The sequence below is a fragment of the Equus caballus genome, chromosome X, assembly GCF_041296265.1.
Source record: "Equus caballus isolate H_3958 breed thoroughbred chromosome X, TB-T2T, whole genome shotgun sequence".
Lineage (NCBI taxonomy): Eukaryota > Metazoa > Chordata > Mammalia > Perissodactyla > Equidae > Equus > Equus caballus.
The window spans coordinates 19725001-19742741 of NC_091715.1; the positions used below are offsets into that span (position 1 = coordinate 19725001).

Genomic DNA, 17741 nt, shown 5'->3' on the forward strand with positions numbered 1-17741 from the left:
AAGTTTACACGTTTTCCTTACTAGTTACATACAGAGTGTTTATATTGTTTGTCAGTGAATATCAATTCAACATTTTGTTGGTTGGTGTTAGGGTTGGAGGTAACCTCAAGGGCATATAGAAAGGTAAAAATATTGCTGGATTTTCTCACATAAGAATCCCCATGCTGCCCTTGATTTGATCTTAACTGTTTTCAGTTCTAGTCATAACTGACATCAGTTTTTCCATCCACGAGATAGGCTAGAAATTATAAAGAAAAAAATGCCTTGACTTATTTGGTTTTGATGTCCTTGGATATAAAACACTTAAAGCTGATGGAGGAGTTGGTTTGGATATTAGTATCTTGTCTTTAGATGTTCAACAAGAACTTGGGCTATCTCCACAGCATATTTTCAGTGAATTAGTAAAATTTGTATAGAAAAAAAAAAAATTCCTTCTGCCCATTAATAACTAGGTTTTTGAACTTCCATTTGTAGCTGGATATAAAGCCCATATTTACTTGCAGCATCATGAATAGCTGTTTCTCTTTCACTCGCAAGGACCTTTCCTTAAAGGTATTCTGAGTGGTCAGGATTAAGTTTTCTCTGATGAGTACACTGTCTGTCTCTGTCAGCTTTCTTACCTCTTTCTGCTAATCGGTATATTAGAACTTGCTCTCCCTTTACTTCTTTCTGAATCTAACCATCCCAGATTGTTCCATAGATGTTCTTAAACTCCAAAAGGATAGATTCCTCTTCCAGACATCTCTAAAATTCTTACCTGAGAAGCTGAATCAGTCATTCATGATCAGCAATTTTCAAAAGTCCGATGACCCTTGGGGACATATAGGAGTGATCTGGAAAGTCACTGGAGACTCAGCCCAGCTTTGTAGAGAACATTGAGGAGTGTACACTGCTCTCCTGAGACATGAGGGAATAGAGTAACCTCTTGGAAGCTCCTTGCTTGGCAAAAGGGGAGAAGTGTTCGCATAATCTGTACAGTCACACTATTTACTGTAGTTTCATTTCACACGTTTAAGAATTAGAACACTTTTTTTGTCATTTGCTTCTAATAAATAGACCATCCAGGAATTCAGGGCCAAAATGTCACTAAGCGAATTATTGATGGATTCCTTTACATGTCAGAAGTCTAAAGAAAATAAAGCAAGAGAAGGATATGAAATGTGTGTGTCTGACAGAAGGAACTTCATGAAATGTTCCAAGTCTTTTATTTATGGAATTTTAATTATTGAAAGTATTTTTCCTTTGAGCTTCCTTCTGCTTATTTATTATTCCTAACTTTAGGCTTAGGAATGAGTGAATTATCTAAAATTTACTTGCTCAGAGTGTTTTCAGATCATTCAGTTATGCCAAGTGGTGTTAGAGTATTTGTTAGTGGTGGGGTATAAACCAAAACTCTTGTCATGCTGCCCGTGGTCCAAGAGCAGAGGTTTCCTAACAAGCGACATTTGGTAAGTCACCTGGGAGCATATAAAAAACCAAATCCATGGATCCTGCGCCCAGAGGTTCTAATTCAGAAGGTATGAGGTAGAGTTTCAGAAGCTCTGCTTTTTAGAAAAAGTCCCTGCAGATAACTCTCACGTGCAGCCAAGTTTGAGAACCTCTTGTCCTGGGCACTGTGTAAAAGAGAGTTGAATACAGATTGTAGTCTATAAGGAACAATTGGAGAACAAGAATATTCTTATAGTCCATAGGGGAACGATTATAGAGGAAAATTCCATAAATGTAAATCAATGTAACATATAGAAAATTCACTTCTCACTCTGTAAGTTGGAGTGAAATACTCTCTTTTGATTTGCTGTTCAAGGAAGACTTTGTATAAAAATGAATTGAAAATCTGTAGGATCCAGAGGGCAGATGTATTTATTCCGTTTGGACTAAGGCCAGAACAGCAATAGACGTTAGCATCAAAAGTCTTGTGAAAAATGACAGTCGTTACACACAGTTATATTATTGAGAATGGAATCTAAGTAGCGTCTGTCAACAAGTGCCCTGGAACTGGCGTGTGAAGTATTTGCTGTAGATTCTCCTTTACTGTCAGTACCTAGCAACATTTCCTTTGCTGAGGTTATTTTACCATTTCCATTATGAAGCCCATATTTTAAGGGTTGTAACTGGATGGTGGTTTTAATTTTTGTTTGAAACTTGGCAATTTACTTGGAAAAAACACGTACAAATTATTTGAAAGTGGTTTATTTATTTTTATGGTGAAAAGTAGCTCTCGTCAAAGATTTTTCCTGTGCTTTGCTTTCAAACGAAGGTTTACAGGCCATTAGTCCATAATGTGAATTAACCCCATTTGGTATTTTTCCCTTTCCTTTAAAATGGTAAAGGAACTGTTACTCACTTTGGTGAAGTGTTTACTGCGTATTCACTATAACTGCATAACATTTTAAAAATCTTATTTCTGTGGGACTTCGGCATTATTATTATAACTGCTCCAGAATGTGCGCAGATGGCATAATAGATGCAAAGGAAGTTTTAGAGGAACATAGTGGCAGCATATGAAGTAAAAATCCATTTGCACGATGGCAGCACATAATTTAACTGCCTCATCCCGTGGGGCCTTGGCCTGAGCAGGGATAAGTGATCAGCTCAAATCTTTGTCCAATTGTCTAAATTAAGTCTGCTTAAAAATGCAGGAGGAAAAAGAGTCTCTTAACTTTTCTCAATCGAGCCTTTTTGTTTGTTCGTTTGACAGCACTAAAAACAATACTTACGTATTTCCTATTCTGCGTTGAGTGCCATCCCAGACGTAAGAGAAACAAAGATGGCCAGTGCTCCCTGCCCTGAAAGAGCTCAGAGTTCTTTGGAGACAGACTGACTCAGCAGCAGCTAAGTGTGATGAACCACTGTCTGGTCACATTGTTTTGGAAGCAAGGAAAAGGAGACACTAACTGTCCCTTTTTTTTGATAAACTTTAGAGCATTTTTAGGTTGACAGCAAAATTGAGAGGAAGGTACAGTTTTCCCATATGCCCCCTGCCCCCCCACATGCACAGTCTTCCCTGCCAGAGTAAGACATTTCTTACAACTGATGAACCTACATTGATGCGTCTTTATCACCCACAGTCCATAGTTTACCTTAGGGTTGGACATTCTGTGGGTTTGGACAAATGTGTAAGTAGTTTCACTGCCCTAAAAATCATCTGTGTTCCCCCTACTTATCTCTCCCTGCCCCCAACCCCTGGCAACCACTGATCTTTATACTATCTCCATAGTTTTGCCTTTTCCAAAATGTCATATGGTTGGAATCATACAGTATGCAACAATTTCACATTGGCTTCTTTCACTTGGTAAGATGCATTTTAAGTTTCCTCCGTGTCTTTTATGGCTTGATAGCTCATTTCTTTTTAGTGCTGAATAATATTCCATTGTCCAGATGTACCGCAGTTTATTTATCCATTCGTCGACTGAAGGACGTCTTGGTTGCTTCCAAGTTTTGGCAGTTATGACTAAAGCTGCTGTAAACATCCATGTGCAAGTCTTTCTATGGACATAAGTTTTCAACTCCTTTGGATACATACCAAGGAGCACGATTGCTGGATGGTATGGTAAGAGCATGTTTAGTTCTGTAAGAAACTGCCAAACTGGAAGCAAAGAAGCTATAACCATTTTGCATTCCCACTAGCAGCGAAGGAGAGTTCCTATTGCTCCACATCCTCACCAGCATTTGGTGTTGTCAATGTCCCGGATTTTGAACAATCTAGTAGGTGTGGTAGTATCTCATTCTTGTTTTAACTTGCATTTCCCTGATGACATGTGGTGTGGAGCACCTTTTCATATGCTTATTTTCCATTTGTATGTCTTTGGTGAAGTGCCTTTGGCCCATTTTTAAATCAGGTTGTTTGTTTTCCTATTGTTGCATTTTAAGAGTTCTTTGCATGTTTTGGTTAACAGTCCTTTATCAGATGTGTCCTTTGCAAATATCTTCTCCCAGTCTTTGGCTTGTCTTTTCATTCTTTTGAACACTAATTGCCTTTTCACTTTAGTGTTTGATCTGTATTCCTTAAAGAAAAGAAAACACTTTTTTTCTGTTTCTGTTCTCTCTTACCAGATGCTTATCTCCTCTTAGTCTGTGTCAGCTACTCGTAGTAGGATGGTATGTTAGTCTGCTATGCCTGCCATAACAAAGTAGCACAGTCTGGATGGCTTAAACAGCGGAAATGTATTTCCTGACAGTGCTGGAGGCTGGAAGACTGAGATCAAGTATCGGCAGGGTTTGTTTCTTCTGAGGCCTCTCTCCTTGGGTTGAAGAAGGCCATTTTCTCCCTGTCCTCATGTGGTCTTTCCTCTCTACCCTCTGTGTCTGTGTCCTAATCTTTTCTTCTTGTAAGCTCACCAGTCTTATTGGATTAGGGCCCACCCTGATGGCCTCATTTTAACTTAATCATCTTTTTAAAGGACCTGTCTCCAAATACAGTCACAGTCTGAGGTACTGGGAGTTAGGGCTTTAACCTCCCTTCAGTGTGAATTTTGAGGGGACACAGTTCAGCCCATAACGGATCGTCTTCTTGGTGAGTTTTTCTATAAACCCCTGTGAATATGTTGCATTTGTCTTTGCCAGAATTGAAACACTAGGATTTAGGAATCTGCATTAAAGAAAGGAATTGGAGCTAAAGCATAAAGGTTAGCAAAAAGATGGCAATTTAACCTTGGCCTTATGAAAACCGTTTGGTAGGAAACCCAGTTTCCTAACAGTGTCTCTTTAGGCCTAGAAGGACTATTCTTCAGATCACCCCTGTCTTTTGCAAAGGGATATGGGCAGCCTGGAGTGCCACAACCTGATGAGCAGTGCTTGTCAAGGTTGCTCTGTCCCTCGCGCCTCCCAGCCGGGTGAAATCAATCTCACAGTCACTTCCCCTCTTGAGCTTTGTCCTCACCTGCTTGCTTTACCCATTTTTTCTTAAACTTTTCTGTTTCTTGTTATTGTTGCTTTTCTTCTGTCTTTCCTTTTTAGGTGCCTAATGGTAACATCTGTCGGCGTTTGTTGTTTCTGTTATTGTTGCCCAGGACTAGGCTGTCCCTTTCTAAGGTACTTTGTAGTTTCCAGTTATCCTTTCAGATGTCTAACACAGTCCTCACAACAGCCCTGTGAGGCAGCAGTGGATTATGCCCCATTGTATTGATGAATAAATTGAGTTATGTAATATAAGCTTCCTTCCTTTGCTTTCCCATAGCACCCTGTGAGTGCCCTTGTCATAGGATTTGTCCTCGGTTGTTTTGTTTGACTTTTTCTTCCACTGAGTTCATTGAGGCAGAGGGTTGTATCTTGTTTATCTGCACTTTGCCCTTTGGAGCCAGCTCACTAAATTTTTGTTGAATGAATTCTTAGTAGAAAATAAGGCCATACAAGCAATTTGAAGAATTTTGGAGGAATTAGTCTTAGGAAACAGTTCTGTCCATGAATGGAAGGCAATGTGCAATAAAATTCTAGAAGTTCCTGTATTGCTTGGCTTGACTCCGGTGTGCCATAAATTAATGTCACTGACGTTCCTGGACATTTTCAGACTTAATATATGTTTCAACTCTTTGCGAGTGATACTGAAGACAAGTAATGTTGTAGCCTGATGCCAAATTTGAATTGAATCTAAAGAATGTCGTCGCTGAACTAGTGAGTGAGCCAAGCCGGCTGCCCCTCACCCACACTGCCACAGGGTCCTTTTCTCTGCTCACCATCAGCTTAAATAGTTACACTCAAGGGATTGCCCCGTGGCCGAGTGGTTAAGTTTGCAAACTCCACTTTGGTGGCCCAGGGTTTCACTGGTTCAGATCCTGGGTGCAGACATGGCAGCATCTCACATAGCACAACCAGAAGGACCTACAACTAGAATATGCAACTATGTACTGGGGGGCTTTGGGGAGGAGAAGAAGAAGAAGGAAAAAAAAAAAAAGATTGGCAACAGATGTTAACTCAGGTGCCAATCTTTTAAAAAAAAATGGTAGAGAAAGAAAATTTACATTCATGAAGTGGCAGTAATTGTATTACTTCAGGGGAAATGGGGACCCAAATGAGAGGCAACAGTACTGAAAAGTGAAGGAATTTTAAAAAGTGATGGGTTTTTTAAGCCAGAAAATAAGAGTTTTATGAAAGAAATTATATGCTTTAGTGTATATGGGAATTTGGAGATTTCTGAGGGTCTCAAGACAGGTCTCTTTTCAGTGTTAAGGATTTCTACTATATTTCCTGAACTGCTAAAGTGAAAGCCAGGAGAGTTTTATCATTGCTAGAAGTGCTGAAATAAAAGTAGCAGTGAACCCCTGGAGTTCTTTCAAAGCCAGTTGACATTCTGAGAATTTACTTTGTTAGATCCTCACTTGGCATTAAAAAGAAGCCTATGTCAGAGAGACCCTGTGTGGTCCAGTTCTTATATCACTTTTTAAGCCCATGGGTTATTCTACTGAAAAAATTGTTGTTGAATTTTAGAAATGAGCCTTTTCTCTGTTTCTAATAACAGGTAAAGCACACATAAAACAATTCACACCTACCAAATACATATAAAAGTAAAGGTAGAAATTCACTTAAGCACCGATTCACTCTTCTTAAAATTATATTTTTTATAATTGTGAAAAGCAATTTTCTTTATAAAAATAGATTTTTAAATGGGTAACTTACACTCCATTTTCCTTTTGTTTTGTTTTCTTACAAATAAAAAATGATCTGAGGTGGTTTTGTTTTTGACTACTCTTTTGATTAGTTTAAGTGAATTTTTATCGTGGGGGACTCTAACATGGCAGTTCAGAACATAGTTAGCTATCTCTTCCTGATTAGGAAGTGACTGTAAAAACACATAAAGAATTTTGATAATAGAAAAGTGGCTCGTATAATTCTGAACTTCTAGGGGGCTTTGTTGTCATTATTAGGTATTACATATAGTTTTAATCTTTAATGACTTAGGGAAGTACTAACAATATAATGGTAAAGTCCAAAACTAAGCAACCATTATGATTCTAATTTATAGTTTATATGTAAGGTGGAAAATGAGTAAGAAACACTAGAATTGTTTACAGTTGTTATCTCTGGGTGGATTATAGGTAATTTTTATTTTCTCCTTTATACTTGTATGTACTCTCTAAGTTATCATCTGGGCATGTACTGCTTTTATAACAAGAAATTATAAGCACTGAAATATTACAAAGAAATAATCAGATAATTTAGTGGTTGAGAGAGAAAATAACATACAGATGAACACAAACCAGCTTTTTTCTCCATCCATTTTTTTTCCAAGTCAAACCTCAGACCTTGTTACTCAAAGTGTGGTCAGTACACCAGCAGTATAGGCATCACCTGGGAACTTGTTAGAAATGCAAAATATCAGGCCCTCCCCAGACATACTGCATCAGCATCTACATTTTAACAAGATCCCCAGGTGATTCGTAGGCACATGAAAGTTTGAGAAGCACTGATCTAAGACATTCTTTCCTCTTAATAACTAAAGCCTACTCCCATTTTATTCATCCTTTGATTAGGGCCATCCTTTTGGCAAAACTCTAAAATGACAAATGTGGAGACTACAGAGGGCTCACACAGGTTGAAGGTAGAATTGGTATGACAGCTTGGTCTTTTGAAATAAATTCTGTAATTAAGCCTAAAAGTGTAGTGGCCTGACAAGGGCTAGGAGAGGAGCTAAAAGGCAAGAAAGCATGAATTCTTCCACTTTGTTTCTTCTTAACTAGAAGGAACAAGGAGAAGTAAATTAGGGTTTCAAAATGGCTTTCAACTTCTCAAGATTAGTGGCTTCTAAAAGAGCTGGAATGTAGTTCTACGCTCGCTTCGTGTAAGGGCCACTCTATATGTGCCCAGAGTAAAGTTTCACCCAGTCATCACGTTCTGGGCCTCAGGACAACATTGATTTAGCACATTTGTAAAGATTTCAAACATTGAACTAGAATTTTTTTGAAGGGAAAACAAGATTCTGTGTCTTATATTTTTCTACTAAAAAGTTTACTTGGGAATTTACTTTTCCTGCTGTTGCTCACTTTTCTGTTCTATTTTCATGCTAAGTACAAAAATGACAAAGTTGATACTTTTCAACGGCAGCTGGAGCCCCTTCATACTGCTTGTTTTTCTCTCTGTATACAGCCAGTTTTGTTTTTGTTTTGGTTTTTAACTAAAGATGACTTTACAGTGTGACGGAAGAGAAACCACATGTTCTGGGAAATTGTCACTGTAGCTGCTTTGCCCATAGTGGAAGTGTCTTGTCTTTGTACAATTTCTGTGATCCTCTTTAAGAGAGCTAAAGCAGTATATGAAAGTTGCCATATATTCGAGTAATAATGTGCCTTTTCTTTAAGCCCATTTCTGTAAATATTCACTCAACTTTTGCACTTTTGTGTCCAAATGGACTTACAGGCATGGTATGGTAACAGATGTATTATTAGTTTTATAAAATCCTTTCTATTACACTTTTCAGTGGGCAGGTTCCTTGTCCCTTTTGTAGTGACAAGTACAGCAACACAAATGAGAACACTGATGTTGCAGTATCTAGGTGATAATGCTGTGGTTGATGGTCTTCATTTGCAAAACACGTTGTCACTTTTTGAGTGTTGAGAGTAGGAAATACCTGATAAGATTTTTTTCAGGTGCTTTTAAAAAATATACTTCTATCACCAATGAAGAAAAAAATATTAAACAATTTTCAAGCAGTTAGACCATAATATGAGCTAATCACTTTATTTGGAAGAAAAGTATTTTTAAACAGTTGAGCTAGTGAATTTACTTTTAAAATGTATTGTGCTTACACAGTAGATGGTTTTATTTCCATGATGTTTTTTACTACATAATTATACATCTTAATTACGTAATTACTATCATAATTATTATGTAATTGCATGTACTTCCACTAATTACAAAATCAGGAAGTGTAATTATCTAGTAAAAACTTTATGAAATTTCATGCACTAAAAATTACTTAAAAGGCTATTCCAATGGTCTACTGGAAGGCTTTCCATAGTTAGTCTTAGTCCTGACTTTAATTTAGAATTTGAACCCACAGGCCAGGACAAGAAAGACAATTACACACAGACCAACGCTAAACAGAGTATTGTGATACAGGTAAGATGGCCTCTGTTCCTTATGAGTTAAACCAGGGAGTATTTGAATTTCTTTGTGATTTTGGAGTTGTGGTAAGAATAATGTCTTATGTTTGAAGTAGGTATCACAAAAACTATCAATGGAAAGGGCAGTTCTTTCTTAGGAAAGAATTGATTAATAGAATTGGCAATCAAGGCATTTGGGTTACAAAACAGCCAGACCTTCTATAATTCTATAATGTGAATGGCTTATTTAGCTATCTCTGCCCTTAAAGGCAAAATAATAATAATTAAAATTCTGTTTTCTTCATTTGAAGAGAGCTTCTCTTCCCCCCACCCCCGTTTGTGTTTGTATAAACTAAGATAGGAGCAAACATATCAAAAGAGCATAATCTTTTTCTACTACTACTTGATGTCAAAAGCAGCATTTGAGATGTAAACATACACACACAAACATGTAACAGCAGACCCCAAATAAAGACAGAAGGTTTAATTCAATAAAGCTATGATGCCTTTACCATTCAAAACGACATACAAATTGCACAGTGAAACAATAGTCATGACAGCAAATTAGATATGACATCTAAATTACACTACAAAGAGAAATCCCAGAACCATTTTTGGTCTGTAGGAGTCTATTTTAGCCCAGGTTTAAAACCCAGTGTAGAGGCTGCTTTATTGTCTAACTAGGGTAATGTTGTAGAAGATTAATTGGAGGTTGGTTGAATTAATTGCAGATTAATTAGGAGGAAAGGGCTTTATAATACTTATGGTGGAGAGTATCATGATAGAATGTATCATAAGTTTCAGGAATATTAAATTATCGATATTTGTGTAGCATCTATAATAATCTATTAGAACATGACCTAAATAAAGCACTTCGGGTTAGATATAGTTATACTAAATTTTCTTCCCCTCAGAATTAGTGGTTTTTCACTAGAAAAGTACTGAGTCAGCCACTTAAAATGTATGTAACTTCTTTTAAAAATGCAGCCTTAAACATTAAAAGGTCTGTAGTCTTAGAAGCAGATGACATTCCACTTTTTTTCTTGAATCTTTCTAAAGAAGCACTCTTTGTGGTTTTATCAGTTATTGACTTTTTGATGCCAGCTAAAATTGTAGTAAATGTGCCTTTTTAAAAAGCAGTCAGTGAAAGATACAAAAACACCAGCCCCACTTGTTTCAAGCAAATTAGAGGATTTATAGTCATCCAGAATTGTTTCTTGCTCTCAGAGATATTTGGAATTTAAACAGGTTTAGTCTGACTCTGGTATTTTTCTCTAGTAGTTTGGGATTATTTTTAAATTGCGTATTCTTTTCCTCTTGGGAATCTTTGCTCATTTACTTAGCCCAGAATTTAATGTCTCCATCATTTATTTACCTTAACTCTGTTGTGCTAACATTTCTTCTCAGAAGTGTTCACACTCCCTCCATGAGACAGCACTTGCCTCTTGTGCATCTTCTTAATCTTTTGGGTTTTTTTGTTTTTTACCAATTGCATGTACCATGGCAGACTAGCCTTGAATGGTTAAAAGTTAAGTGTCTTTGCTTAGTCCTTGCCTTTCCAATTACAGTGCAGATTTAATTTTTGAACTGACAGTGTTTAAATAGACTGAGTTTTTTTGTTTCTTTTTGCTTTGCTTTCTTGCTTTTCTTACAAGTTGGCATATGTTTTCATTATCCTCTGTAATTCTTTAAATTTTTCATAATTATCTTCAACCTAACTTTTGAAGTAATTATGTCCTTGTTGTCTCCAGTTACCCGGTAGCCCCAGGTCCAGGTATTGATCTGCACATGATTCGTCAGTGCCCATTTATGATTTTATGCCCTACTATCATGTCCATGTAACAGATGCTACCCCTCATACACAAAGAAAACCCATCATCAATTTGACTCATTCTTAGAGTAGTTCTTCCTATAGTTGTCATGAATTTATTCAAGTCCATCAGCATTCTCTCTCACCTTGTGGCCAACAGAACCGTAACTAGATGGAATTAGTAGCCTGTCATTGAGCTCAATTGAATTAATGTTGATTGCATTCTCTCCATGTAAAGGCCCTGGGAAACCTTTCTCTCCTTAGTCTCTGAGCCCTGCTAGCCTTAGCACTATCCCTTAGAGCTTCAGGCTTAAACCAGCTGTGCTCTCAAAAAGATAGGTTTGCCAGCTAATTTTAGACACTGATGTACTTTTCTTGTTTTAAGAAAGTATCGTAAAACCAAAGTCACAAATAAGATGACAAAATCAGGTCTATGTATAAGTCTGGTTTTCTCTTTCTCCCCTTTTCACACCCCACCCCCGCCAAATGCATTCAGTGAGTGTTTCTTGAGCCTCTGCCTTGTGTGATATGTAAAGGGCACAAGTATAAGCAAAACTTGGTTCCTGCTTTAGAGGTAATAATACTTCTGGTCATTTTTTCATTCATGCCTTCACCCTCTAAGCACCTATTTTTTATAGGGCTTTACTTTTTATGGAGACTATTCACACCCATTATCTTTTACTTTTCCCCTTTGATAGGGGGAGTTGACATTTTTCAGATGAAGAAACAACCTCAAAGAGATGAAATGACCCTCCTGAGGCAGCAAAGCTGGGGAATGTGAGAGCCCAGCGTTCTTTCTGCTGTGTCACAGCTGCCCTGCTCCTTAATCTAGTAGGGAAATTTCAACTTGAAGGCAAATAACCCTAATACGAGGGAATGGTATGAAGTGCTTCGGGATCTCTGCATAGAGCTCAGGGAAGGATTCCTGGTGGGGGTGGAATCTGAGTTGGGTCTTGAACACTGGAGGAGATTTTAATAGGCACAGTTACAGTCATGTAGTTTGAGATGAAGTTTTTTCTTTCTCACTATTCTGTAAGTGCTCTATTGCTCATCTAGCTTTTATAAATCAAAGAACCTCATCTGACAAATGCATGATGATTTTAAAACATATCTGAATTGGAGGTTTAGTCAAAAAGTGCTTGTTAAGAGGCTGCTTTATGCAAAGCTTTAAACCCAAGACTGGAAGCTGGAAGGCTGTTGTCTCTTCACTCCCCACTGTAACCAGTGGTGGTACTTTGAAAGAAGTTGACTCCATCTGGCAGGATACATCTGTCAGAAGTGTATCAAAATGTTTTCCTATCTTAAATAATTTAACTCAGAATATAATAATGTAAGTATTTTGACATGAAAACGTTACGTACTGTGATATATCCACTTATCTTAAAACAGACGTCTTTAACTTTAAAAGAAGTATGGTAAGACAAAACAAAACAGAAATAGGAATTAAAAGAGATGAATGATGGACTGAACTAGTTTTATTTAGAAGATAAAAAAGTCCTGTTAGCATTAGGACCATAGAATGTAAAAATGTTTTACTTGAAGCATGATTAATTTTTTTTTACTATCATTATGTTGAAAGTTTAGACACATGCAGGACCTGTTTATGAAGTAAATGTTTGCTGCTCAAATAATTCCTATGTTTTATTGGTATATTATATATTGCCTTGCCAAAAAAAATGTAGTGCTGAAAAGTCAGTAAAATCCAAGATAAAAGAGAGGCTCTGAACCTGCACCTGTCTTCAGGAAATTATTCAACCGAGCGCACTCTGGTCTCTCTTAGTAAAGGCTTTATCACTTTTAACAAATGTGCCACAGTAAATTTATTAGTATGCTACAAAGAAAATTTCAAAATAATTAAGACTAAACTACACTTGTCAAAATAAATGAATGAAATACAATTTTGAATCATCTTTCTTCACTTATTGCTCATTTGCATAATTCAGTAACTTACACAGGAGTCTTTCAGTCATTGGTGTGAATTAGCAAGGTTCTGCTTTTCCTTGTAGTACGGGCGGGAATTATGCTACCGTGTAATTAGCTATTCCAGACATGGACTAACGGGAAATACCAAAGGGCACAGCAAAATCTAAAGAGACAAGGCAGGGAATCTAAAGACAAGAGACAATCAAAGACACCCAACAAACTCAAGCTGGTAGACCACAGGGAATTTTGAATGAAGCCTCTTAATTTATTTTGAGAATAAGAAATCAGTAGTATGAGAGAAATCTCAACAAGATTAGCTGACTAAGCCTACTTAAAAAAAATATCTCTATAGTGCATGGTGCGCCAGGTTAACCACTCCTGTTTGTTAGTCTGTATACAGCTCAACAAATAGCCGGCAAAGCCTTTCATGGGTATATAGTGGCTTTCCATTGAGGTTTTCACTCTTTGAAGGAGGTCGTTTATACCAATGAGATCTGTAGATGCAAATTGCTTTCCCTATATGTGAGGGGTCATTCCTTTCACAGCAGACTTGCTCATCTCTTTTATAGAGGTTTTGTTATTTTTCTGCGGCTCCCAAAGGAATGATGGGAATCGCGCCGCCCACCCGCCTCTGCCCCCCTTCTCCCCCCAATCCCCGAGCTCCCCATCTAACTTAGCATCCAGATCTTTTCCCTCCAGTTCTGTGAAACTTTTGTGTGCTGATCTTTGGGAACAAAACAAGCTGTTGGCAGCAGCCTTTAGCCCTGAATCAGGAAACTTTTTTCTTCTTTCAACCTGAAATATCATCTCTTTAGATTTGCCTCTCTTTCTCACCTAATTCTAAGGAAATCTTTCTCATTGCAGCAGTGTCACTGTAACATGCTAGGGCATGTGGGAAATTCTTTGAAGCAATGTCTGAAAATGTCATTTTTAGTTTGGCTCCCAAGTGATGTAAGCTCATAGGAACTGGAGGAACAGAGAAATGAAGGGACTGATTTAAGGGTTAGCTATGAAAACCTAACTTCTGATCCCATTACTGAAGTGGAGGGAAAGATATTTGTCTTTTGCCCAAGCTTTTGAAGAATCATATAAACATTCTTAGGTTTTAGCCTGCAGTGTTCAGGAAGAAGGGGTGTCAGCCACACTATGTGAGCACTCTGTAAATATCAGTTGTTTTGTTCCTTCTAAGCATTTGTTGAGCACCAAGGGCACTGACCTGGGCTCCTGAAAGGCAGTATAGGGTAGTGGTTAAAAGCCTGCACTCTGGAGCCAGAATGGCTGCTTCACATTTTAGCTTTCCGCCTCTTGCTAGATAAGTAACCCTGGGGTGTGTGACTTACCCCCACGCTGCCTCATCTGTACAGCTGGAATGAGAATAGTGCCTGCCTCATAGAATTCTAAACTAAACAGGATAATATGGAAGCAAGGTGACGTGTAAAATGCCTAGAACAGTGCCTGGCACAGAGTAAGCATGCAATAAATGTCAGTTGGTTTTATTACTTTTGAGAGTAACACTTTATCCAAACCCCATTCTAGTACATAGTATTATACTTACTGTATCTGAATTGGTTTCTCTTTTGTTCATATTCCTTTTGTTCATATTTGTATCCCCAGCCTCTAGCACAATACCAGACATGTTTTAAATGATTGGTTCTTATTTACTGAATGGTTACAATATGAGAAAGGCATGGTCCATGCCCTTGAGGAGCTTGAAATCGATCTTGATAGCTGCTTTTTAGTTTTCTTATTTATCGAAATAGCATGCATGTCAGAAGTATATTAGAAAAGATGAATTCTCATTATCAGTACCAATGGAAGGGGTTGAAACACAAATAATCCACAAATCATGTCCATTTTGTTTACATATGTTCCTTTGGTATGTGTTTCATTAATATTAAGCAATCAGCAATAACTGTTGGCTCTTTTCTAGGGAGAGTAAAAGATTGTTATATTTGTGTGCAGGAAGTCAGTGAAACCAAGTTACCAGATCATGTACCTTTCAGCAGATTATTTCTTAAGTGTATCTTTTACACTTGTTAAAATGAGAGGTAGCCCGCTGCCACCGCCAGATATCTGATTCAGTAGGTCTGGGATAGGGCCCTGGAGGCTGTGTGTTTTAAAAAGCTCTGCGTGTGATTCCAGTGCACGCCCACAGTGTTGAGAATCTTGAAGTTAGTGAAACTCTTCAAACTTTAACATTGCTTCTTGTCAAATATGCATTAAGTTTGACTTTGATATAGAAAGGGAGATTGAGTAGCATCTAGATAACGATTTAAGTAGACAGTAGAAAGGAGAATGAAGTCAAACACATGAATTATTTCCTAGATGAAGGAATCATTTATGATGCTGTATGAGCTAATGTAGCATCCAAGAATAAAGTGAAGGAAAAAATGGGCTGGGGAAAAGTAAGCAAAAAGAAACTGTTTTCTGGTAATGAGCAAATGGAAGATGAAATAAATGCAATTCAACAAAATTGGCTATAAAGCACTTGTTATTTTCCCCATTAACTTAACATCATAAAAGTGGGAAAGGGCTGCTGCAGAGGGTGGAGAATCCTTGAGGAGGCTGGATGGGTAACTAGGAAGGTATTGAGGTAGAGGCTAACCCAACCCTGGCATTTAGGCACCTCTAGTTTGGCTTTCTAGGGTCTTTGCCACCTCCTGTCCTCTCCTGCTTACCTCAGAGCCCCGCCAGCTGGGTCTGGGTAGAATAGCTTTCTGCAGTTTCCTATTGTTGCTTGTCGCCCAGGGGGTCTGGGACAGTCTAGTAGTCTGGGCATTGTGGTCGTAGCTTGGGCGTACCTTGGTTCTCCAGGCAGGAGAAATAGGTTGGCTGGCCTCACTTCCCAGTGTTGGGGTCTTGGAGCTGGAAAAGAGTCCGATCAGCCTTGTTTCTGGCTGTTGGGTTTCAGATCACCCCCTTTTGCCTAGAAGGATTGAGGTGGCACGCACAGATTAGATCCCTCACGGATCCCTGAGTGGGCCTTCACTCCACCATGGCTGACCTCCCTCGGGTCATGAGTTTCTCCTTCCTGCATCGCCCACCTCAACCTAGTCTCTTCCTGTTGGTATTCTGTTCATCCTTTAAGGCCTCCCAGCTAGAAGTGATCTCTTTTTCCTCCAAATTCCTGCAGCTCTTAAGCACTGCCCCTGTGTATCATAACTCTTTGAGGACAGGACCGTGCTTGATACATTATTGTATGGCTAATGACAACTTGGACATGGTAGGGGCCTTATAAATGGTATGTGAAATTAATGTTTTCTAAGATACTTTATAGTGGAAACATAATGCTTTTTTTATAGAATACTTTTCAGACTCCATCCTCTTTTTTCTGCTATTTATTTCCCATCATACCCTCCAATTGTATGATAGAATTTTTTTCATCCATGTATATCCATACATTCATCAAACATTTAGCCCATCCCATCTCCTCACTTTACGTGGACTTAATTTCTCACCTTAAAATTTCCCTAATTTCTGATAATTCCTAATAGAGTTCGGCTGTGATATCATGCACCTGCAAGAGAATGTATAAATTCCAGCCTAGAAATTTCTTGGTTCAAACCTTTAGGTTATATAAATCGAACTGATGTCCTACTATATTAGTGGATTGAATTAAAAAGTCTAAAAGTTTACCTCAGATGAAGATTGTCCCTGCCCAGGCCCACTCCTCACCCTCCAGAGCCTATGGACATGTGATAGCAGCTACCCATTTTGCTTACAGGTTTTTCTAATGATTCACAGTTCTAGCTCTTTAATGACTTCACTATCTTTGAATTTCTCCCAGCACTCCAAATTCGTGATTTGGTTTCTTGGTCTTTATGATGTCCTGAAATGTCTGGAGGCCATCTCCAGACAGCTGTCTGAAGCTGGGGAGGTAAGGGGCTGCTGAGAGGTCTTGTCTCCCCAAGAGACCTTCAGCTGAGCGGTTTGCAGGTACATATTATTGATGGCAGTGTCAGTTTGTAAACACTACTATTGCTAACAGCCTGGGGCGGAAGGAGAAAAATAGTAAGCCCACATGAAATCTGGAGGTGCTTATGTCTTGGGTATAACCTGCAAGACACACTCTAACAAAGTAATGATTGCACAATGTAATTGCAGGAGACTGAACAAGTTAGAAAATCTGTTCCTGGGTTGCCGCTGACTCACTTTGTGGCAGGGGCAAACCATTATTACTCTTTGATTTAGTTGTCTTATTTGTTCAAAAAAGGAAAAATAACGTGTTGTTAAAAAGCACTCCGAAATTCCTCTGAAAGGAGGTCTATAAGTGCAAAGTACTATTGTTGTTTTTATTATTATTATTAGTGTTCTGGTATGATTTAGTTTTATGCCATGTAGTTCACAGATGTTTCAATTCTTCTCATTGGTGAATTACAAAACACTTCCATGTCATTCCGTTTCATCGCATTGATAACAGTTTAGCACATCTTTGTTTTAACTCCAGTTAAAGTGTATGTCCAAAATAGATCTCATTAATAAAATACAATTACCAAATTAAATATATCTATACTACTTTCTATTGTTTTTTTAACCTCCTTAAAAACGTGGTTACCAACAACTACTAAATAAGACCTTTAATTACTGCCAATCTTCTCTTGAAAGTAACAGTGCTTATCTTGAGTAGTTTGAACTGTAAGTGGTATTCAGTACACAGTGGGGTTGTAATGTGATTATGAAGTGTACCAAGTTAGTGATAAATAAGCATGATAAACCATACATTTGTATTAGAAACATTATTTGAATTATCAACTGAATAAAAAGGCTGCAACGACTGGTTCCTTGGGGTGGATATATGATAAGAATAAAATGCAGTTAAGTATACTTGGAATAAAGAATTGTGTATCCTACCATGTACATACAGTACAGAAACCTTTTAAATTTAATGGGCTTTTGAATGTACAGCATTTAAAGATTTTATTTTTTCCTTTTTCTCCCCAAAGCCCCCCAGTACATAGTTGTGTATTCTTCGT

General features: G+C 38.0%; 1 protein-coding gene across 16 annotated transcripts in view; it reads left to right on the forward strand.

Annotated features, from left to right (window-relative positions):
- POLA1 (DNA polymerase alpha 1, catalytic subunit) overlaps positions 1-17741 on the forward strand; it is a 286891-nt gene that overhangs the window by 221653 nt on the left and 47497 nt on the right. Inside the window, exon 37 of one of the 16 annotated variants that reach the window (XM_070256829.1) lies at positions 2699-6662. The exons of the other annotated variants lie outside the window; for them this stretch is intronic. Coding sequence (XP_070112930.1) covers positions 2699-2790 — 92 coding nt within the window. The 3' untranslated portion in view covers positions 2791-6662. Of the gene's footprint in view, positions 1-2698; positions 6663-17741 lie in introns of those variants that run through there. 16 annotated transcript variants of the gene reach the window in all.